General features: G+C 47.4%; 1 protein-coding gene across 2 annotated transcripts in view; it reads left to right on the top strand.

The window, feature by feature from the left end:
* The window catches only part of TRIO (trio Rho guanine nucleotide exchange factor), a 225,404-nt gene that overhangs the window by 11,447 nt on the left and 190,677 nt on the right, over positions 1-23,280 (top strand). For both annotated transcript variants that reach the window (XM_046000363.1, XM_046000365.1), the window contains exons 3-7: positions 5,196-5,388; positions 7,890-8,402; positions 9,939-10,061; positions 14,150-14,341; positions 21,884-22,015. In XM_046000363.1, the coding sequence (XP_045856319.1) occupies positions 5,196-5,388; positions 7,890-8,402; positions 9,939-10,061; positions 14,150-14,341; positions 21,884-22,015 (1,153 nt within the window). The remainder of the gene's footprint in view (positions 1-5,195; positions 5,389-7,889; positions 8,403-9,938; positions 10,062-14,149; positions 14,342-21,883; positions 22,016-23,280) is intronic.

Raw genomic sequence — 23,280 nt, 5'->3', positions numbered from 1 at the left:
CACACGGCCTGGGACACTGCTGGCCTCCTCGGCTGCCCAGGCAGCAAGTCACAGTGCCCCGCTGTGACCCAGCTCGGCGGTGGCCGGGGCAGGTCCGCTTTGGCTGTTGACTCTCCGCCCTGCTGACGCCTGTTTGGGCGTCGTTTCCGCGAAAGCCACCACTTTGGTCGTCCGTGACCACGCGACAGAGCCCTGCGTGAATGTTCGCTCTCTCCCCGCACTCCGGTGTTTCTCGGGCGGTTGAACTGTTGAAACCACGGGGCTAAAAAGGGCTTCAGAGGTTCCGTCCTGCTCACTGTCATTTCTTTTTTTTTTTTTTTTTTTTTTTTTAAAGATTTATTTATTTGACAGATAGAGATCACAAGTAGGCAGAGAGGCAGGCAGAGAGAGAGAGAGGAGGAAGCAGGCTCCCAGCCAAGCAGAGAGCCCGATGCGGGGCTCGATCCCAGGACCCTGGGATCATGACCTGAGCTGAAGGCAGAGGCTTTAACCCGCTGAGCCACCCAGGCGCCCCTCACTGTCATTTCTGAAGAACAGTATAGTTTGATGACGACCACTCCGGGAGCTCTGTGCATTCGGTGCTGTGCTGCTCATGGGAGAGGAAGCGGAAGCACAAGGGACGATGTAAAAATCTCTGCCCGTCAGAGAGATACTTGTCATACGGTGTAACTATGGAACGACCGTATATAATTGCGGCAACTGGCTTTCTGGCTTAAAAATCTCGGTTGATCATCACTATTGAAAATTTCTTTTATTTCATTGATATTGTCAAACATTTGATTTAGGTATGTTTTAGATCATTGGGATGATCCGCCTGAGCCTACAAAACTTCATTGTGATGAGCATACACAAAAGTAGTGAGGACAACACAGCAGACATCCACATACCTGCCATCCGGCGTCAGTGAGGACCAATCAGTGTCACCAGTCTTGTTTTTCTCTAAGTGTCCCCTGGAATAAAAAAAGTCCCAAGCCTCTTATCATTTCTCTTAGGCATACTAAGCGTGGAAGGTGACCCCCCCCCCCCCACCCGTTGTCGAGCACGGCCACTTCATCACCTAAGTTTGCTTTTGTATTTATAATTCCAAGTGACAAGAAATGTCACGTTCCTTGTCCTCGGTCAAAGATAAGAGAAGTGGGATTAACACGTGAATATGTTTCTCAAATGATAATGGGGAAATCTCATAGTGTTTCATATGGAGTGAAGCGGCAACAGAACCCGTGAGTCTCCCTGACCACACAGGAGCTGTTCCGCCCCACTGTGCGCCTGGTAGTAGGAACATTGTTTTGTTAGAGCTGAGCACTAGGGCCAAGAAAATCATCAGCAAAATGATGGTGTGTGAATTTTTTTTTGACTTGTGGGTTTGCTTGCACTTAAGTCTGATTTTTTTGTAGGCATAGTTCCAGAGCCGTATAAATCGTCCTGGGGGTCATGAGTCTTCTTTTCCTGTCCATTACCCCTGATAGTTTCTGTGGCATTAAGGTGGCCTTTTGCCACCCCCAAGCTGGAGAGTTGTAGGGCCCCCCGCTCCCAGATGTGGAGAAGTACACTGTCCAGAAAGCATGGGCAGCAGAATCAGACCAGCTGTTCCTTTTATCAGTTTCCTGATCTGTGAAATGTGATAGTAATGAGTACTTCTTGGGATCATTGTGAGCGTGGAGTAAGATTCTGTATGCACATGCCTAGTGCAGTGCCTGATACACAGTAGCTCCCTCAGAAAAAGTAGGATAATTTCCATTTGTCCTACTTCCCTTCTTTTATTTTTCCCTTTGACATGTGCTCTAGAGCCCGGTTATCTCATTTTTCTTCTGCATGGCCTCTGTCTGTCTGTGTGCCTCTTAAAATGTAGCCCTCAGAGGTAATCGTAAGTGTGATCTGAGGTGATGAGTAGTTTGAGCATTATTACTTGGGTCACCTTCCCTTTCCTTCCTCTCTCCTTTAAAAAAAAAAAAAGGGCAGGATGCCTGGGTGGCTCGGTCGGTTAAGCCGCTGCCTTTGGCTCAGATAATGATCCCAGGGTCCTGGGATCGAGTTCCGCATTGGGCTCCTTGCTTAGCGGAGAGCCTGCTTCTCTCTCTGCCTCTGCCTGCCACTCTGCCTGCTTATCCTCTCTCTCTCTCTCTGACAGATAAATAAATAAAATCTTAAAAAAAAAAAAAAAAAGCAGGGTGCCTGGGTGGCTCAGTGGGTTAAAGCCTCTGCCTTCGGCTCAGGTCATGATCCCAGGGTCCTGGGATGGAGCCCCATCGGGCTCTCTGCTCCACAGGGAGTCTGCTTCCCCCACTTCTCTGCCTGCCTCTCTGCCTAGTTGTGATTTCTCTCTGTCAAATAAATAAAATATTAAAAAAAAATAAAAGCAATTGGAGTAATGGAGTGACTTTCATAGAATCAATTTGCAAAGAAACTTTCCATTAACTTTGTGTAGGAGAAGCAAGTCACAGTAGAACTTCTTGGTGGTCTAACTGGGATTCCCACACAGTGATGAAAATAACATCGGTCTTGGTACATCTCTAGGTGTTTATTGCTCTTGTTGTTTGAATTACACATATACTAATTATGTTTTAGAGCATTTTGCCTTCTTTAGGATGATTTATAGTAGCTACGTGGATAAACTCTCTTTTGTCACTAGCAAAATAATGTGAGACTTAAATTGATTCATTTGTGAACATTCATATCAAAATGTACTTTCTTCATGTAGAAACTAAGGAGCATTTCTGTTTTTCAGAGACCAGCATTGAGAAGGGATGTTAATTTTATCTAACATTTCTTTATCTCACAATGAAATGAGGTTCTTAGAGGAAAGTACCAGAGTACTTGGTGGATGGTCACACGTCCCAGCGAGCGGTGTCTTCTGGTGGAGGAGTGGCATGGGTGCCTTCTCCCGGAGACAGCTGCCCACGTTCCGTAGCTGCTCCTGAATAGAACTGGGTTTGGGAATCTTTGCAAGTCACTGCTTTCTTAACAAGGACTGGCTTTTAACTGGGTAAAGAGACGGATTGGTAGGCTGTGCCCTCCCAGCCCAGTTCATGCGCAGTTTTCATTATTTAGAAGTCACTGGGTAGTCGGTTTGCTTGTGGAGGAAGGTGGATTGTGAGGCCTTCTGTGAACTGTGTAAGCTCAGGCACCTTCTGGTGTGGTGTTCTCTGATGTGTTCCTGTTGTTGAGTCTGGAGTTACTCAGGATGCCTTTCCAGCCCCTTTCAAGTGGAGGGGCTGTGCCGTGTTCCGTGCACACCGTGTCATGCTCTGTGAGGAGAGATACAGTCTGCCTGAGAGCGTACCCTGATCTGGTGAAGGCCGATGCTGAAGTCAGTCTAGCAGACAGCACCCACTGAGGCCATCAGGGGCCTGGCGTGTGGTCTCCTGCCTTTGGAGTGTGGCAGCAGATAGGGCGTCCGGAGTAGAGGGTCTCTGCGAGGGCAGGCTCCCTGTGCTCTGGCTGGTCTTGCTAGATTGCACACCCCATCAGAACCGTAAGAGGCCCAGAATGCTCCATGGCAGTGACTTGGGAGATTTGAGTAGATCTTTCTGGAAGCCCTGTTTGCTTCTAGGATCTGCGAAGGAGGTCCGTGCTGTGCTGTTCCCTGGTTTATGGCCCAGGACCTACTGGAGACATGGAGAAGCGGTATCATGAGAGGGGCCTGAGCCAAGCATTAACTTATTTGGAGCTCCCATTCATGTAGGAGTGGCAGACAGGAGGTCATCAAACCATTCCTGGCGGTTTCCGCCTTTGAGAAGCTGGGCTGCTGTCAGTCTGTGTCCCCGTGATGGCTTACCACACCGTGTTTCCAGCACCTGTGCCCCACAGACTTGTAGAATTTTTTTGTGACATGCCTCTTACGTGGGTGTAGCTGTGATAGGAACTTTCTGTCTGTGAAATTTGGAGCGAGTTACTGTAATGGTGTGCCTCAAGATAAGGAAACGAATGGCGTTCTGCAGGGATGGGGAGGGAAGGGTAAAGGTGTGAGCTAATGCAAGAGAGCATGAAATTGGTTTTAATTTTGACTTATTTTATTTTGGCTTTTTAATGACACTTGATGATAGAGATTAGTTTTCTGAGTTTATTTAATACGAGTTTATAACTAGAAATAGGTTTTAGTTTCTCAGGTGATTACCCGAGGCAGAAACATGTCCAGTGTCTTTCCATTGTCTGGGCCCAGTACATTCACGCTGGGTGAAAAAGTTGTCATTACCCACTCAGGGTCTTAGGTGTGTGTCCAGATCCCTTCCTTCAGTCATTATCCGGCTCACGTCTGGCGCTAGGACCAGAAGCCTGCATGGACTGTGTGAATCCACCACAAAACAGGGTTATGGTTGTTCCAGAAGTGGAAGGCTGTGCCAGAGCCTTCCTAAGAGCTTCCCCGGGAACACGGAAGTTATAACCAAGTGTGACTGAGTATTTTCACCTGTGTTTAAGGACACTTTGACTCTTGGATTTTCTTTATGGCAGAAGTGCATTGCCTGTATTTTTCATGTACTCAGGGGTTGAGACTTAATAAGACTAATAATTTTTATTGCTTTTCCAGGGTCATTGTTAAGAGAAACTGGCTTTTTTGTTTAAATTGGCCAGAATGTGGGGGGGAAGAGCACAGAGGCTCTAGCACTTGCTGGGCCGGTGCTGAGGACCAGCCTCATCACCACCATGGCCTTTGCGTCACCAGTGCAACCGCGTGCAAAAGACAAATAAATCTTAGCATTACTGTGAAAATCCCTTTACTCCGAAGACCCTGCCAGAAGGGCACCAAGGACCCCCAGAGATCAGTGGAGCTTACTTGGAGAACCTCTGGGACAGCTAAGGACCCAAGCCAGTTAAAGGGGACAAAACGGGGCAGTGAAAAGCTCCCGCCATCCCCAGTGCAGTGGTGTGGGTGGTTTCAGTGCCTGTGATCCTGGGAGGCTCCTGTGACTGCTATTCATTGGTCCGTCACCCTCCCCACCTGGGCTCTGTGCACACTGTTAGGGGTCTGTCCGCATTAGTGCTCACCAAGGACCTTTGCTGTGATAGTTCCGAGATAGTTTGTGTGATTATTTAATACGCAAAAGATGAGACACCCCCCCCCCCCCAACTTATCCCCACCTGACAGTACGGAGCCCCACAGACATCAGGGTGAGGGTCACAGAGTCAGCCTCACCCAGTAGGACTCTGCTCAGAGAAGGAGTTGCATGGCTTAAACCTGTTTCTTTCTTTTTCTCTAGTGAAGAGGTGTGCAAGCGAGGATTCACAGTGATCGTGGACATGCGCGGTTCCAAGTGGGACTCCATTAAGCCTCTGCTGAAGATACTGCAAGAGTCCTTTCCCTGCTGCATTCATGTCGCACTGATAATCAAGCCAGACACCTTCTGGCAGAAGCAGAGGACTAATTTTGGCAGTTCTAAATTTGAATTTGAGGTAACTCCACGTGTAGCCAGACCGGTTATCCAATAGGCGTGGTTCATGAAAAGCTGACTTTTTCCTCATCATTTTAGATAATAGATTCTTAAAAGCACATATTAAATGGGAACGGCACATCTTACGTACATATGGCATGTAAAATCAGTTCCCGAGTAAAACAAAATTCGGTTCATTTATGACATGACGCTACTGGGCTATTTCACCCACGGGCGATTTCGGTTTTAGTTCTCTAAATTTGGTTGGTGGGGCTGCTGAGGTGGAAGGTGTGTACCACAGAAAGAGCTTGAAACAGCTTCACCCTTCAGTCCAGGTGGCTTTATGTGGCCTCAGAGCCATCATCATTGCCTCCGGCTTGGAAGTAAGGGACTGTTAGGGAGAGATACCCAACTTCACGTGTCCGGATGAAAGTGAGTTTTCACCTTGTCCTTGAGAATGGAGGGAATGATCTGTTCTGTAATTCATGTATCTGTTCTCTTGTTTACGGAAAGGGAGATACTCCTTTAAAAGCTCTGCAGAGTTCGGAATGCAGCAGCACATTAGGTCACCGTCTCAGATGGTGTGTGAACAGGCCTCAGCCTGCTAACTTCTTTTCCTTTCCACTGTCCGCTCTCCTTCAGCTACTAAGGCTCTGCCCGGGCTTTGATGCAGGTAGTATAAGGAGATGATTGTGGGAGGAAAGTGTTCTGGCCAGCTTGAAACCTAATCCATGCCATATTCTGTAGTAGAACGTTTTCTACTGAGATCTCATAGTATTTGGTGGAGTAGCTTCTGCTGCTTCTTCAAGTTTGCCCAAACAGCAGGTGTCAGTGAATGTCCTCCTGGGTGTTCAGATCAACGACAGTAGTATTAAGCACATCACACAATTGTACTTTTAAGCTTCATGTTCCATGGTAACTTTTCAGTGTCTTCACATGTGTATTACTTGTGTTTTTAAATCTCTTGCCATGGTACTGATTTTCAATCAGAAATTGGAATTCAGTTTTAATTTGAATTGGAAACTTCATTCAAGAGATTTAGGTAAAAGATGAAACCCATAAGCCTTCCTCTTCACGCAGTTAAAAAGTCATTTTGGACAACAGTTTATTGGGTCTTATTATTTTCTTGATGCAGAATTCAAAATGTGTTGCTTTTAATTATACGTGTTTAAAGCAGAAACAATGGTGTGTAGCAATGTAGAATGCACACAAAAGTTTTGCTAGTCTGATTTTGGTATCTTCCCCTGGGCCTTCAAAGTTCCCTATACCAGCTTCTCTACTGTCTCTGCATCGTTACCAGCCTTTCTCTGTGAAGTGATTAGTTCCGTGGATGTTACTGAAAGTCTGGACAGATGAGATAGAAATGAACCTACAGGCACATTGCAAGCAAAAGTGCGGGACTAGGAGCGGGCCCTCTTCCTAGCTCTCTTGCTTTCTGCAGGTTCTTACGCCAGCCAGCATGGGGCTGCTGTAGTTCTAGGTTTTCTAAGGCTGGAGGTGTGACAGAGGTGGGGCTAAGCCAGCCTTTCTCTGGTTTATTTTTTGGCTCTTAGGCTATAGATCTTTTTCCTTTAACTTTGTCTTTGCATTTAATGACCCCTCTCCCAGCCCCGGTGTTTTCCTTGAGGCACGATATTGTTAGTAGCCCTGTGGTACGTGGCATAGGTAGGATGAGGGTAAGATTTTTGCTTAGATTATAAAGGACTAAAACTTGGTCGCTGTTAGATTGGAATGTAGTGCAGTTGGAATGTACAAACCTTCTACTACTCAGAATTGTGACAGATGACTGCAATGCATGAAACATCCCCTCTGTCTTCAGCTTTATGGCAAGAGCTTCTGCCCCCTGTCTGGCTAACTTTTGTATATTTTAGAAAGTTTCAGAAAGTCATTCGTAGCCCAGTATCTGCTACTTGATGGCAGGTGGAGGTAGGGCAAGATGAGCCGTGATGGTGGTCTGGTGGGAGCATGTCTGTCACTGAAGAAAGAGCTCACAAACACGTGACCTCAGAGGGGGGTGGCACTTCTCCGGGTTGTGGAAGCCCATGAACAGGACATTTGCTTGGTTGCAGAGAGCAAGAGGCCTCTGCAGAGTTTTCTGTTGGGAGTGAGATGGTGGAGTGGTTCGGAGGAGAAAGAGTGCATTGATGAAAGTAAAATTTCTTAATCGTCTGCTCTGTATTGCGATTTAAGACCTTTCCCAGTTCACATGCCTAAGATAGCGGGTTAATTTCCACATTCTTGGGAAGAAATCTCATTTCTTTAGCTCTCATGAGATACCCATCCTCTAATTTTAGGTATTCTAACTAACGTGTTGTTCTAATGGACTTCTGTTTCACTGACTATACTGGTAATGTTAATTTCATCTACGTTTGTTTTTATGGGGCCAGAACAAGGTATGTTTTCTATAAAGACATCACTTGCTTTACATTTGAAAATCTGTAAGTAAGTATTGCAAATTGCATTATGATAAGGCCACAGAAAATTGGTTCATTTTCTCATACATGATTTTTTTTTCCCCTTAAGACAAACATGGTCTCTTTAGAAGGCCTTACCAAAGTAGTTGATCCTTCTCAGCTAACTCCCGAGTTTGATGGCTGCTTGGAATACAACCATGAGGAATGGATTGAAATCAGAGTTGCTTTTGAAGACTACATTAGCAATGCAACCCACATGCTCTCTCGGCTGGAGGAACTTCAGGACATCCTGGCCAAGAAAGAATTGCCTCAGGATTTAGAGGGGGCTCGGAATATGATCGAGGAACATTCCCAGCTGAAGAAGAAGGTGATTAAGGCCCCCATAGAAGACTTGGATTTAGAGGGACAGAAGCTACTCCAGAGGATTCAGAGCAGTGACAGCTTTCCCAAAAAGAACTCGGGGTCAGGCAATGCGGACCTGCAGAGCCTCCTGCCCAAGGTGTCCGCCATGCTGGACAGGCTGCACTCCACGCGGCAGCATCTGCACCAGATGTGGCACGTTCGAAAACTGAAGCTGGACCAGTGCTTTCAGCTGAGGCTGTTTGAGCAGGACGCTGAAAAGGTAAAGGAGCGGGGGGAGGGAAGTTGAAATGAGACACGGGTGGGTCCGCTGGATCGTCGGGTCCCGGCAGCTAGGGGGCTGCTTTGGTCCAGAGAGAGGGCCGAGGAAGAGGAAGGCACACCCATGTTGTCGGTTCACTCCAGTGATCTGGCAGCGATCCCCGCCTTCCAGCTTCCCTCGTGGGGGAAGGCCAGGCCTGTCTGAGGAGCTTTGGGTTCTTAATGACTGACATTGTGGTTTGGCTTGCCTGTAAGACAGACAAGAAAGGTATCTTGAGTTAAAAGAGTGAACGTCTTATAGAATTTATGTGATCGAAAGCAATAATTACGTAGGTACGTGTTTTGCCCCGATGAAGCCAGTGAGAGAACACCATTCTGATCTATTGTTGACCATGCTTTTAAGATAAAAGACGAATCAGGTGTTAAAAATAATAGCTTCTGGGAAATACGGGCAGTGATTACTTATGGCCTCATTTTATTCTCGTGCTCCAGATGAAACAGCTGGTCCGAGGGGATGCTTGTGTCACCTGCTAACTCTGTCTTAGCAGTGGAAGCAGGACACTTACTGAGAGGACTGTGCTGCAAGCCATGAACATGGGTGAACCGATCACTCTTAATTTGAGCTCACTGAATTTTTTTCACAGAGTTTTTCTCACAGGAGAATATTTTCTAATGTTAAAAAAACGACATCACTAATCTTTGATACAAAAGGACCTTTCAAACAGTGACAATTGACTACTGTTGTCTGGCAAGCTTTTAACCTACCCGTCAGCGTCCTTAAGTTTAAAGAAGTGCCTTGTCAAAGACACTGGGAAAATCTTCCTTTCAATTACTAGGAAAAAAAAAAAGTGACTGTCTCTAGGATTCTGATTCAAGTCACGATACCAGTCCAAATAATGATAGTTATTTCCTTTTGCTTTCAGGTTTTCCTTGGGCGCAACGTAACTGACATCCTTTTCCAGGGACTGTCTGTATTGCACCTCGAGAGAGATGCATGTCATCATTAAATTTTTTTCCATTCCTTTCTATTTTTATGGTAAATGTTATTGTTTGCATTTGCATGGTTTTTAAAATACTGTTTGCTCTCAAGCAGATATGATCTTGTAGTCACTGGAGTTGCTGTCGGTAATCTGTGGGCATAGGAGAACCTGCCCAGATACCTGCGAGTCCCTAATTTCACCTAACAGGTCTTTCACTGAAGAGCAGTGTGGTCAGGGAAGCTGTTCACATCAGCGGGGAGGCTGGGTTGAGAATCAGAGGTTGGTGTTAGTTAGCCTGGGGGATTTGAGCACCCCCTTTGCCTCTCTGCCCCACAATTCCTCATCAGTCGAAGGAGCCCATGCGGGAGGACTTTCTTGCAGACCGGGCCAGTTCAGAACATCTCGCTTCGAAGTCAAGGATCTTTTTGGACCCAAAAGACCGAGAGGTTGTCAGAGCAAAAATACTGCCCTTGAGTTGGCTTGGCCCTGCTCCTGGGCCTGTGGCAGCCATCCCTCCTCCCGGGGCTGCTTCAGCTTGTCTTTCTTCATTCTGGTAGATGTTCGACTGGATCACACACAACAAGGGCCTGTTTCTGAACAGCTACACTGAGATCGGGACCAGCCACCCTCACGCGATGGAGCTGCAGACGCAGCACAACCACTTCGCCATGAACTGCATGGTAAGAGGCTGTGCGCACAGAGGTGGCCCGTATGAGAGAGGATTCCAGCGGCGGGGGGGGACTTACACAGATGGTGCCCCGGCCCTCTGCCAGGAGGCCACGCGGGGCCTTTAGAGGTACCGGTGGTGTTGGTAGCTGACCTCCGAGCGCGCGACGTTCTTGGTGTTAGCGCTACCTACAGCTTCTTGTAAGCTTTAAGCAGATGAAAACGTGAGAACAAGCAAACACATCGGTGAAACCTGAGCCAATTACTTGGCCAGTTCGACATGGATGGTTTTGAGGCTGGTTCCTGTGCTGTGCCTCTTAGGAGCCTGTAGGGGCTCCAGAAAAGCTGCTCAGTGGCCGAGGGAGTGTTCTGAGCAGAGCTGCCGTCACTTTGCTGGCCGCCCCTTGTGAGGAAGAAATAAGCCAGTCTGCCTGCTTTCTCCCTCAAGGGCACACTCCAGTTCTCTTAAAACACGAGGTTTCCCTCCAGGTTGAACTGAAGTACTAGGGTCTGGACATAGGCCATGCCTAGAACACCCTGCTCTGTTTGAGGCTGATGTACTTGACTCCGCTGGCCTGTTGTGACCAGTGTTGGGTTGTTGTAGGACCGTTAAACAAAACAACAAACAATTCTAAATAGTATTTTTGTTACATTTTTGGAGTTAATATAACTAAAATAAAACACTATGTCCTATAGGAGGATATATGTTGTGTCTGTAGACAATTATCCTTCTAAAAATTTCCTTTTCAGGGACCAGGAGTTTTGGGTTGGACTTTGAGCTAGTCTTGTGAGAATTAACCACTCTTGGGCCTTGTAACATTTGTTACAGAACACTGAAGCGGTATGAAGACAGGGTCTTTGTTTAAATTAATTCAGTAAGATGCTATTTAATTAAAGTTTGGGTAACTGAGTGCTCTAGGTAGTTTCAAAGGTAACATTTAGCAATACAATTTTTGTAATAGATTCCATCAAAAAAAGTTTAGTGTCTCTTCTAGAGTTTGAGGTAAGAGAATTTCTGGTTTGAAATTTTAAACCCAGGCATAGATGAAGAGTCCCAAAATGTTACCTGTGGAGGAAGCGTCTTTGAATTTCTTCCTAAGAAATGTTTATCAATTTTTCAAGTTATTCTGAAACCGCAGCTAGTGGTGGAAGGCATTCAGTCCGTTGTATCACAGAATATATAAACAAGAAGTACTAAAATATATTTAAAAAAAAAAACAAGAACAGAAAATATACCCACCCTCCAGCATTATTAATGCGACATTTAGGGTCAAGAAAATGGGAAGTGTGATGTAGAAGACAGGAGCGTGGGGTGGGTTAGGAATGCAGAGGTTTCTAATCTGAGCCTTCCAGTTACCTTGTGACTTTGGGCAGTCCATTTAGTCTCTGCAAGCCTCAGTTTCCTAATCTGTAGAGTGGGGATTATATCTGCCTTCCATGGCAGATATAATTTTATTTCCTCTGCATATGTAAAACAGTAAGATCGTGCTCAATGCAAAGTAAGTACTTGATAAATGGTAATTATTAAAGTCATGTTACCACCAATTAAAAACATTGTTAAACTCTCAAAAGTACGAGTAATGTACTTTTTTTTAATTTTTAAGGCTTGTCTATTTTCTCGTTCTTTACAATAAACTTATTTTTCTAAGTTAAAGTTCTTTTTCTTTTTTTCAAGATTTATTTATTTATTTATTGGAGAGAGAGTATGAGTAAGGGGAGAGGGAGAAGCAGGCTCCCGGCTGAGCAGGGAGACTGACGTAGGGCTCCATCCCAGGACCCTGGGACCACCACGACCCGAGCCAAAGGCGGAAGGCAGACACTCAACTGTCAGAGCCACCCAGGTGCCCCTCTAAGCTTAAGTTTTAACTGGAGGAGCGGCATAACCCTGTGCCACTGTGGGTGGCAGCTGCCGGGGAAGCTTCCAGGCCTGTCTGGCTCCTCGTCCGCCACTCCTCCATGAGTGGTTGGCACCCAGCTGGGACATGTCTTTATGCAGAGCCAGGACTTCCTAATTGTCAGCCCTTTCTTGTGCTTCCTGCAGTGTTTCAGACATTTTTTTTTTGATAAAATGAAAAGGCTAAGTATCAATCTGCCAAGTTACCAGGCTCTAAAGCATATTAAGGGACGCCAGCAATTTTTGAAAGCTGTGATGAGGGTGCCTGGGTAGCTCAGTCGGTGAAGTGTCTGCCTTTGGCTCACGTCATGATCCCAGGGTCCTGGGATCGAGTTCTGCATGGGGCTCCCTGCTCAGCGGGGAGCCTGCTTCTCCCTCTGCCCCTCACCATGCTCAAGCTTTCTCTCTGTCTCAAACAAATAAAATCTTTTTTTTTTTCTTTAATAGCTGTGATGATAAGATCTAGAGGTAGGTACTTTAATAAAGGGAATTCTATATTTTATATTAGAGGCTGTTTATTGGTTGGTGTTCCAGCACTTTCCTTTATCTGTGTAATCAGTGATGGAATGATGGTAAAGGTCCAGTCCACAGACCCTCCATGCGCAGTACAGTCTGGTTGAGGATCTGAAAGGGACACGGGACACCGTAACAGAATCTCAGTGGGAATGAGTCCCCCCAGTGGTTCCCATGGCGGACCCATCTGCACGGAGAGCTCTGCTCTGGGTTCTGACAGAGGGCATGGGCATATGCTCTTCCCAACACCTTTGGGGTTGATTTTCATCTTTAATGATACAAACAAAACAAAAATAGTAATTCTGGTCATCTGCAGCTAGAGGGAGAGAACACAGTTGGGAAGGGGGGGCGTTACTTCTGCCTGAAGGATCCCCTCGTTAGAGCATTTTTGCCACAAGAGCCAGGGAGGCTGGTTTCCCACTGACCATGGCGTTGGTGGACTGTCTTAGCCTCACGGGTGCCCTCTCTCCCTGCCACTGTAGACAGCGGTCATCTGTTAGCTAATTGGATTCTGCAGGTGTACCCAGGAAAGTGGCTTCGAGGCTGGACTCTGTGCCTCTCTAGTCCCAGAGTGACTCTATCTAGTTTTGATTTGGGTCAAAGTGGAGAGGAAAAAATGAGTAGAAGATGGTACGAAGGAAGAATGGACAAGTACCTTCTTCAGGGGGCTTCAGGGTGGGCTGCAGACGAGGTCACCACAAGGAGGCTGCGCGGGGTGCGTGCGGTGGGAGAGGGGCCCAGAGAACCACGGCGAGAGCGGAGAGGAGGCAGGAAAAAGGGAGAGAGGTTTGGACAGGTTGAGGAATTCGATTTCGCAGCACAGTTGGGAGGAGCCAACGGGGGTGCCTGGTTTTGGGGTCCCGTCAAGAGGGCAGTGTTGTGACGAGGAATGGCAGGCCGGGGTTGTGTTGAAGGCGTGCGTTCCCCACCGCTGCCTCTGCCGGACCAGCAGCCTCAAAGGCGAAGGAAGCTGGAAGGGAGCACAGCCTGGCGAGAACCTGTTCTGAGGGCCAAATGTGTCCTTTTCTCCAGCCTCACCCTGTTATTTTTGCAGTAAACTGCTGGGCCTGAAGATGAGCATTTCCGCAGAATAGAAAACTTGATTGAAGGTTTGCACTCGCGTTGTTCCCTTTTGTGCCTCCACTCCTCCACTGTGGAGAAAGCGGATCCGTCTGCAGAGGATTCTCTGTTGGCACCGCCCAGACGGCTTGGGCTGGTGTAGACGGGAGAGCGTGTTTCCACACAGAACAGCCTGTGGCTGCTCCACGTGCAGCGTGTAGTTCCTGGGTTCCAGTAAAAACCTGCGTGTGGGGTTTTCTCGGTTCTGGGTGACTGCTTCTCCGTAGGCTTGCCATCTGGCCCCGTTTCAGGATCCGAAGCCAGCGAGTGAGTAAGAGTGTGTCTGTGTGCACCCACTTGTATACTTGATTGCTTTGTGCCTACCAGTCTGCCCCTCAGCTAGTTGATTTGTAATTTTGCAGTTTTAAAAATAGAAACCGAAACCAATATTTAGAGTTTCTGTAAATCAGATAGCAAATGCGTTCACTGTTCTATACCAGGTGATGCTGCCGTTAAAAACAGAACTGGAGTTCGTGGGCTGTGTTTCAGAAAGCGCTATGATCCGCAGGTCCTGCAAGGAAGCCTCTTGTTTGCCTTCCCCTGACGAGCCCTCTTTCTCCCCGCCACCTTTTGCAGAACGTGTATGTAAATATAAACCGCATAATGTCGGTGGCAAATCGCTTGGTCGAGTCTGGCCACTACGCCTCTCAGCAGATTAAGCAGATTGCGAACCAGCTGGAGCAGGAGTGGAAGGCGTTCGCGGCAGCCCTGGATGAGCGGAGTACCTTGCTGGACATGTCCTCCATTTTCCACCAGAAGGCTGAAAAGGTCAGTGCTTGGGGCCCGCAGCCCGCAAGGTGGTGACCGGAACACGTTCTCCCCCGGTGCCCTCCCCGCAGCCCAATCCCTGGACGACTTTGGTGTGGCACCCACAGTGCTTAAGAACATGAGCTCTGAAGTCAGGCAGCTGTGAGCCGAAACCTCAGCTTTCTGACCCTGTGCTGTGCCATCTTCGGCAAGTTCCTTTGCCTCTCTGTTCCGTGGTTTTCTCATCTGTAAAGTGGAAATAAAAGTATCTACTTGAGAGGAGTGTTTTCTCCTGTAAAAGCGGTAATTCATGTGAGGTGGCCTGTGTGGTACCTGGTGTACAGTAGGTACTAATCAGTGGTAGCCACTGTTCTTTTTCCCTCCTCTCCCTTCTCCCCACTCTCTGTCCCCTTCCTCCTCTTCTCTTCCTCCTCAGTACTGTCGTCTTAGTATTCTAAAACGATGCTCTGACAGCAAGTAACAATGCTTGAGTATGAGGTTTTAAATATCAGGGGTTTGCATTTCTCAGAAAACAAGATGTTGCAAAGTCTGGGGAACTGTAGCCATACAGCGATGTCAGGCCAGGATCTGCTCCTCTCGGGCTGCCTTGGCCTTCCTGCCATGGCCACAGACATGGTGCCCCAGCCCCTGCACCTTGAGCACGGCGGCCACTATAGGCGGGGAAGCATTGTTTTCAGAGGGTCCCTCCATCCCCGCACACCTCGCCTCCATTCCCACTGGCCAGGAGTGGGGTGCAGGCAGTGCCCTAGCTCCTGGGAAGGGTGGGAGAAGGTGGGTGTGACTTTTTAGCCTCCACAGCAGTAGGCAGGCTCTGCTGGCTCGGGCTAGGGTTGGAGAGTGGCTTTTGGATAGGCCGCTTCCAGTGTCTTCTATTGATGGTTATTTGTTTGGATTCAGACTTCACGCTGGCTTCATCTGCCGATGTTCTGGTCAGAATACTCGCAGAGGGAACATCTAAACATCTAATACATGCCCGAAACACTCCCCACGCCTCTCCAGGCCCCCAGCGAGTTCGCTTAAGCAAATACTCTGGAGTAACACGAGGGAAGTGCTTTGCTCATGACTCAGACTTTGGAGTGGGAAGTGTGTGGGGCGGGGAAATACCTCTTCAAGTGGCGGAGAAGCAACACAGGAACTTTGAGCCGCCAGGAAGACATACAGGGGAGAAGTGAGGGGTTGCCGTGAGGGAGAAATACTGATCGGGGAGGGTTTTCTGGTGCTGAGGGGAGACTACATTCATAGGGATCTGTACTGATGGTGCTAGGCAGGAAACGGTATCTCTGTAATCTAGAAACAGTCCCTGTTGAGTGAGGCCCCTGAAGGTAAGATAAAGGTCCCAGCTTGCCCAGGGTTTTGGCAAGTCAACAAGAACGTTGCACAAGACCCTAATTAGCAGTGATCTCGACTCTAGAAACCTTTCAAGTTGTGAAGCAAGAGAGGAAACTAAATGGAACAGGAAAAGAAAAAAATGGTAGTAGCCTCACGTGAAGGCTGTGAATAGGGACTTAGAGGTTCCAATAGTAGGGTTTTTCACCTCCCTAAACTTATGTATTCGATAGGCTTTATGATAAAGAATAAACAGAAGCCCACAGAGAAAAACAAGGTTTTTTTAAAAAAAGTAGTAGAAACCCCCTTCAGCAGAAAACCGCACCGCGCATACCCATGCTACCTGACGTCGGCCAGAGGAGTGGTGTATCATTCACTGGACGTCATGGTGGTGGGAGGATGAGCTGTCTAGTCCCTGCACATCCGTCACCTGGAAAGGTAGCACGTTAGGGTACAGCAGCCCCTGGAAGTAGAAGCGTGCTAATTGGTAGTGGGCTCACAGAAAGTTCGTGAAGATCATAGGAACAAACGCAAGACAGTACAAGCTATGTGGGTGAATGACACAGAGTCTGAGCCACAGTAACACGCAGGGAAAAATCCCTAAACATGGTTGGATTCAGAATTGTAAATAAGCCCCAAAGTTAATTGCTATTCTGACCTGCTTGAGAATAATCTAGAAATGTGTGTGCCATGGGGCATTTTTTTTCCTCCAAAATTTTTATCCAAAATTTCAAAAAGAGCATTGGGTGTTTTCATTTGGATAAGAAGAATGACTGTAATTTATGGATTTGAAGGAAACTAGATGAATGCATTATTGAACATAGTTTTGTGGGATCCTTCATAAAGTGTAACAGAGCTTGAGGTCTCTGTGTGTATGGAGTAGCCAGAGAAGAAGCCAGAAACCAGATACAAGTGTAGGAACAGAGGGACCTGGTGTAGAGAGGCCCCAGCGTTTCTGATGGATTCGACCAAGGCCTGCCCAGGCAACTGAAATGTACAGGTGGTGGGGGCGCCTGGGTGGCTCAGTGTGTTAAGCCTCTGCCTTCCGGTCAGGTCATGATCCCAGGGTCCTGGGATCGAGCCCCACATCGGGCTCTCTGCTCTGCAGGGAGCCTGCTTCCTCCTCTCTCTCTGCCTGCCTCTCTGCCTAGTTTTGATTTCTCTCTGTCAAATAAGTAAAATATTAAAAAAAAATGTACGGGTGGGGCATGAGAACGTGTTTGGAGTGCCTTTAGTCGCGGGAGAAAATGTAGTAGGAATCTTCCCCTTCACTGAACAGAAGTAAGATCCTTGACGTTCTAATGCATGAAGGAAGATCACATCTACTCGGTACTTTTCCTCTTCCCAGGAGAGAAATAGCTCAACTTTGGTCTTTTGTTAAAGTGCTTTGCTTCCCAGTTATGCTGAAGCTGTTTTCATAAGCTCACTGGGGAGAAGACCAGAAACTTGGACATCCTAAGTTAGGTTGCCATCTTGGCCCCCTCTCTGAACCCCATCCAGATGTATCAGTAAGAAACGAAGTGTGATCAGGAAGGCCTGGAGCTCCACCATGGGAGCCCATGGTTCATGTTTGATGGAAGGAAGCGGCTTCCCTATGAGGACGGCAGCACCCAGCTGGGGAGACGCATGCCCTGTGCTGCACAGCTGCGCTCCTCTGTCTCTTCTGTGGTCTTGGTGGGTGTTCTGGTGTTGGGATTTACTTGTGGTTTTACAAACATAAATCTTGAGATGGAGACTAGCTGAGAAGAGCATTGCCTTCTGCAGACGTCTCAGCCGTTCATTAGCTCTCAGGTTACCCCCTCCCCCCGCCCCCGGGGATGCTCTGTGCCCCCAGAGTCTCCATGTGCAAGTTGGAGACAGGGCTGTGAGGCCGGTGGTCTCACCGGTACACGGTGTTCACTTCTTTTGGTCACATGGTCTGTCTGCCGGATGGTCTCTTGATATGAAACTTTCATAGCTAATGTCATGGGAATTACATTTTTATAAAACCAGAGAAAGTGATTGATTTTACTACACCTTCGCATCTCCCGTTTTTACTACAAAACAAAAATGATCTGGGGTGTGAGGGTGATCTGGCTGTGACATTTGTCACCCCACTGATCACCAGGGTTGATCTGGCTGGTGAGGCATGTGTCCCCCTCCTCTGTCCCCGCTCCATGTGCGTCCCTCCCAGGGGCTGCTCGCCGCATCCAGGAGGGTGAGTGTTCCCGAGAGAGGATAGTCTTTGGTCAGGAGCAGGCCAGTACCTGCGCTTTCCTGCTGGAAGCCCCACACAGGACCCTCAGCGCCCCTTTGTGGGAAGAAAGGAGGGCAGTCAAACAGCTAGGTTCTGTGTGTGGCAGTCTGCCTTTCTGAAAAGAAAAAAACAAAAAAAAACAAGGTCTAGAGCTGCATTCTCCAGTGTGGTAGCCAGTCACCACATGCCGCCATTGAAATTACTTAAAGTTTGTTAAGAGAATGTGAAAGTAAATTAAAATTCCATCCAGTGACCACATCATGGCTGCTGGCTGCTGTACCAGATAGCACAGACAGACACTTCCATCCCTGCCGAAAGTTCTGCGAGTGCTGATAAAGGTGTACCTTTACGTGAGCCTTAAATCTGATTACCTCACTTCATCTGAGAGTTTGAGAGCTCTGCAATTTGATAATAGCCAAAAATAAAGTGAGAGCCGGTCTCTGTATAGTTCTTTAGAATTTACGGAGCTCTCTGACACAAATTGTCGTTTCTTCTTTAAATCAGCCCAGTGAAGTAGATGGGATCAGTGGTATTATTGTCCTTATATTGTGTTTGGGGAGTGATTGGCTATGTTGGGACTTCTGTTGAGGTCTGTGACAGTCTTTTAGTTCCTGACGTAATAGAACACTATTTATTAAGTTAATATCCTTATAAAACTTCACTTTCCATAAAAAGTTTTAAAAATAACATTTATGGTAAACATGATCTATCCTAGTTATCCAGATAACTTTATCCTAAGTCAGGGTTGGAACGCAGAGGAAAAGAATACTTCACTATTCCTTTTTGCATTTTTAAGGCAAATAATACACACGTAATTGTTCCCAGTTTAATGGTGTTTTACTTTATGAGAGCATAGGCCTGACTTTTGGCTTGTGGACAAAAACAAAGATTCTCATGGAATAGAAAGGAATTGGAGTAATTATGTATAAAAACAAAAAGTTATTAAAGAGAACAGGTGTAACGCACGTGATCACTGGCATCTTCTGCTTCAAACTGAGCCTGCCTCCTCCAAGTCACCGTGCTGATACTGTCAGAGCTTCGCAGATGGGACAGGCTCCTCCCTCCTGTGATCTCCACTTGCAGAGAAGGGAGCCCGTCTCCCTTGGCGGAACCAGGAAAGAGGGCCTGCTGATGAATACTCATGGAGCAGGAATGATGAAGTATGAAGGAAAAGTAGTAACTTGTAAGTTACTTTACTCTAGGCAAATATAAAACTTCTAGGGTGATATTTTCTAGAAGTGAAAACAAAAAAGTGAAGAAATCGAAATAAGAACTCTAATGTTTGAGTTCGTGTTTATATTAAACATGTACGTGTGTGTGTGTCTGTAATATTAAACCGGTCTTATTTTTGTCAAAGGAGAGAAAATCCCTCTAAATATTTGAAAAATTCCCATTTTGGGCAGTTTGTCTCTGTGTCTCCTAAATGAGCTAAGCACCCGTGCTCAGCCGTGCCCTGTCCTGAGCCCTGGTGGGGTGGGAGGTGGGCGGCAGGAGGCAGAGCAGGCCAGAGCGCTGAGCAGCTCCCAGACTGGAAGTCCCCACTCTCAGCATATGGCGGGTAGTGGAATAAATGTTTATGGAAACAAACCTAATTAATGATTCGAGCTCTCCTGTTGAAGCCATGTGTATTAATTACTGTGCCCTCATCTGCTTGCCTCAGTTTTGCAAACTGGCTGAGCCAGACTCTTCATCCTGTATTCAGCTACACTTTAAAAAAGTCACTGTTCTGCTGAGCCTCAGAATTCCCAGTTCTGTAGCAGCTCCTGATTTGAATTCATGCAGAAGCATTGAATTCTCTTGCCCTCGCTAGCTGGATACTGTGTGTTCACGTATTTGGGGCATTTAAAGCGTCAGAGACTAAACTGGCTGCTCCAGTCTCCCTAGAGTAGGTAGCCACCTCCCGCAACCATCCTTTACGGAGTGCGCACTCCCCTGGGGGCGTAGGTCCAACCGTATTTCTCAAGATGCGAGACGTGGGTGGCCTGGGGTGGAGAGGGTGGAAAGCCGCAGCATGGTCCGAGAAGTTCGGGGAATGAACACAGCAGGCTGCCCTCCTTGCCCATCCGCAATGCACGTTATCGTATTAACTGGCCCGGAGAGGTTCTACTCAATATAGGTACCTGTTGGACTTTGCCACCAGGATGCCATTTCCTTGGGGAAGACCTATCAGATGGAGATGGCTGCCCTGTGGCGTGGGTTCAGACTCTTTGAGAAACCATTCAGGGCTTAGAGCTTGTACTCTGGGGTCTCGAGTTGCCACCTCGTTAACAAGAGACAGATTACACTGCACAAAAGCCCTGTGAAACCATGCCCAGGTTTATGTCTGTCACTGGGATACTTCAGCTCAGTGAATTTAGGCGTGCACAGTCCTTTCTCTACAGTGGCTTCCTCATGGCAGGCCGTCCTTCTATATGTATTTAGGACCTGGCTGTTTTTTCAGATGAATATAATCAATACCCTTTCTAGATATTTGAAGAAGTTTTAAGTTTTATTACAGGCATAGATGAAACTTCTCGAATGTTTCTCTTTATTCATATTTGAGAAAGGTTTTCAGTGATTGGTGTTTCATGTAGTCACAGAAAAGGAGGGAAACCGAGATCACTCAGCCTGACCTGTTTGACATTTCTGGAATGCTCCGCACAAGAAATCCCTAGAAATACGCGTGTGTCGTCCCACATGCACGCATGCAGAGGGGAGAGGTGTAAGGCAGCCTTGTTCCTACTTCTCTGGGCCTGACGGTGTCTGGAGGGCGCAGTAGCGAGGATATCCCCTGCGCTCGTGGCGGCTGAAGCATCAGCTGCTATCACAGGACACAGAATGCCGGTGAATTCCTTTCAGCCTTAAGGTCTGCATACAGATATTTTTCCGAGCCAGTACGTTAATGATAAAAGGATTTTTATAAACAAATTATTACTTGAGTGACTTGCCTATTTTAAGTTTCTAAAAAAAGTCATAAGTAACTGGTGGGTCATTCTCCTATGTATTTTAAGAGAATCCTAGCACGTTTCCTGTCTGGCAGGTCCTCACCCAGTTTCGAATAATCACCCTCTGTATTCCTTGGTAAACGTGGAAAGATGCCAGGGAATTAGAGTAAACGCGGTGAAGCGCAGGGAAACGTGTCCATGCCTACTTGGCTTAATTGAATTAGCATCTTTAATGGGGTCTTCTGCCGCTTGCCCTTGACCCTTACCTGCGGTGGGTGCTGATAGGGTCTCCCTGGAAGTCTGGCAGTGATTTCTCCACTCGATGAATCCCGGGGCTGCAGTGGTGGCAGGGGCAGAAAACTGAGGAGAGGTTGGAATGACAGTTCTCAGCCAGGACCACAGATGAGATGTTTCCCTTCTCGTTTATGTGCAAAGTGGGAAAGCCCTCTGAGTCAGTCCACCACCTCCCTCAGCCTTCCCGGGGGCTCGGTGGGCACGGCTGAGGACTTTGGGTGGCCTTCATTTGGGCCTGCTGCTCTTCCTGTGTTCAGGTAAACGATTTCAGATACTCGGGCTTCTGCTAGCATCTCCGTGTTAGAGGAAAACGGGAACGCTGGGCTGTAGCTCCTGGCTGGGGCCGAGGCACAGGGCCGCCGGGCCTCCATGCCCCCCGCGGCTCGTGGCGCAGGCTGGTTGGCGTCACTGGTTCAGAGGAGGGCTGGGGAGTTAACCAGGAGGCCCAAAACAGAACACAGGGCAGGGCGGCCCCAGAAGTGCTGCTCCGTGTGGGCCCGGGAGTCACCTGGAGCTGTCATTTCCAACAGCAGGTCCTTAGGCCCAGCCCCGCTCCTGCTAGAACCTGAGCTCAGGGGTGAAGTCCAGCCGTGGTCTGAGGGCTCACCTCAGTCCCGGCTGCGGTGGAGACTCAACCCTGCTGCTTTCTTAGACTCTCTCTCAATGACCCTAATTTCAAAACCATGTTTAAAAAATATATACTTCTCAACATAAATTGCCATTGATAGAAGTAATCTTTTTTTTTTTTTTTCATCTTCCAAGTACATGAGCAACGTGGATTCATGGTGTAAAGCCTGTGGCGAGGTAGACCTTCCCTCCGAGCTGCAGGATCTGGAGGACGCCATTCATCACCATCAGGGAATCTATGAGCACATCACTCTTGCTTATTCCGAGGTGAGCGGGCAGTTCCACTCAGTTCCGTTGAGATGGGAGGCAACAGTCTTGTGTCCTAGTCCCAGGAGCTGGGGAGAAAGAAGGCAGTTTTGTTTAGCCCAGACATGGCTTGTAGATTTCGTGTTAACCTGCAGTTTGGTTGTGGCTTTTGAACGATGTGTGTGTGCTGGGGTGGGGTTGTGGGACTCCTGTAAAACGGGGTGGTCGGCCGTGAGCTCACTTCCCCCGCCCCTGTGACGTTTGTGGATTTCCTCTGGAGTGCTTATGTTTTCACCTGCTAGAGTACGTGAGAGTCCAACTGTCTGGACTGCGCGTACTTTAGAAATAGGTGTTTTCACGTGCAATTCCATCTAGTTGAACTCAGTTTAATTTTCCTGAATGAAACTTTGTAGAAAGGAGGGAAACCTGATATTGCCTCATGTTTTAGATCAAAAAGCACACACTTAAAAATTTTTTTTTAATTTTTAATTTTTTTAAAAAAGATTTTTATTTATTTATTTGTCAGAGAGAGAGAGCGAGCGAGCACAAGCGTACAAGCAGGCAGAGGCAGAGGGAGAAGCACGGTCCCCGCCGAGCAAGGAGTCCGATGCGGGACTCGATCCCAGGACCCTGGGGTCCTGACCTGAGCCAAAGGCAGTGGCTTAACCGACTGAGCCACCCAGGCGTCCCTTTTTTATTTTTTATTTTTTTAAGATTTGATTATTTGGGAGAGAGAGCACACGAGCAGTGGGAGGGACAGGGAGAGGGAGAGGGAATCTCAAGCTGACTCCCCTGCTGAGTGCAGAGCCCAATATTGGGCTCGATCTTGTAACTCTGAGATCACGACCTAAGCCAAAACCAAGAGTGCTCAACCGACTAAGCCATCCAGGCATCCCAAAAAACCATACACTGGTTGAAGCTACTAGCTGCTTTCGAAATCTAAGGATAGCATTTTTTTATTACTATTTTAAGGTAAATTATTTCTTTACTATATCCGTGTCTTATTTTCTGCCCCCTTTCTCTGGGCATGGTTTTTTTTTTTTTTTTTTTTTTTTTTAATTTTATTAGTTGTTATTTATTTATTAGAAAGAGGTCGTGCACACACAGTAGGAGCAGGGCAGAGGGAGAGGGAGAGAGAGAATCTTAAGCAGGCTCCACCCCCAGCACAGAGCCCGGTGCAGGGCTCGATCTCACTACCCTGAGATCATGACCTGAACTTATTTTTTTTTTTTAATATTTTATTTATTTATTTGACAGAGATCACAAGTAGATAGAGAGGCAGGCAG

The sequence above is a fragment of the Meles meles genome, chromosome 3, assembly GCF_922984935.1.
Source record: "Meles meles chromosome 3, mMelMel3.1 paternal haplotype, whole genome shotgun sequence".
Taxonomy (NCBI): Eukaryota; Metazoa; Chordata; class Mammalia; order Carnivora; family Mustelidae; genus Meles; species Meles meles.
The sequence above is the reverse complement of the archived record's forward strand: the minus strand, read 5'-3'. Positions and strand labels throughout refer to the sequence as shown.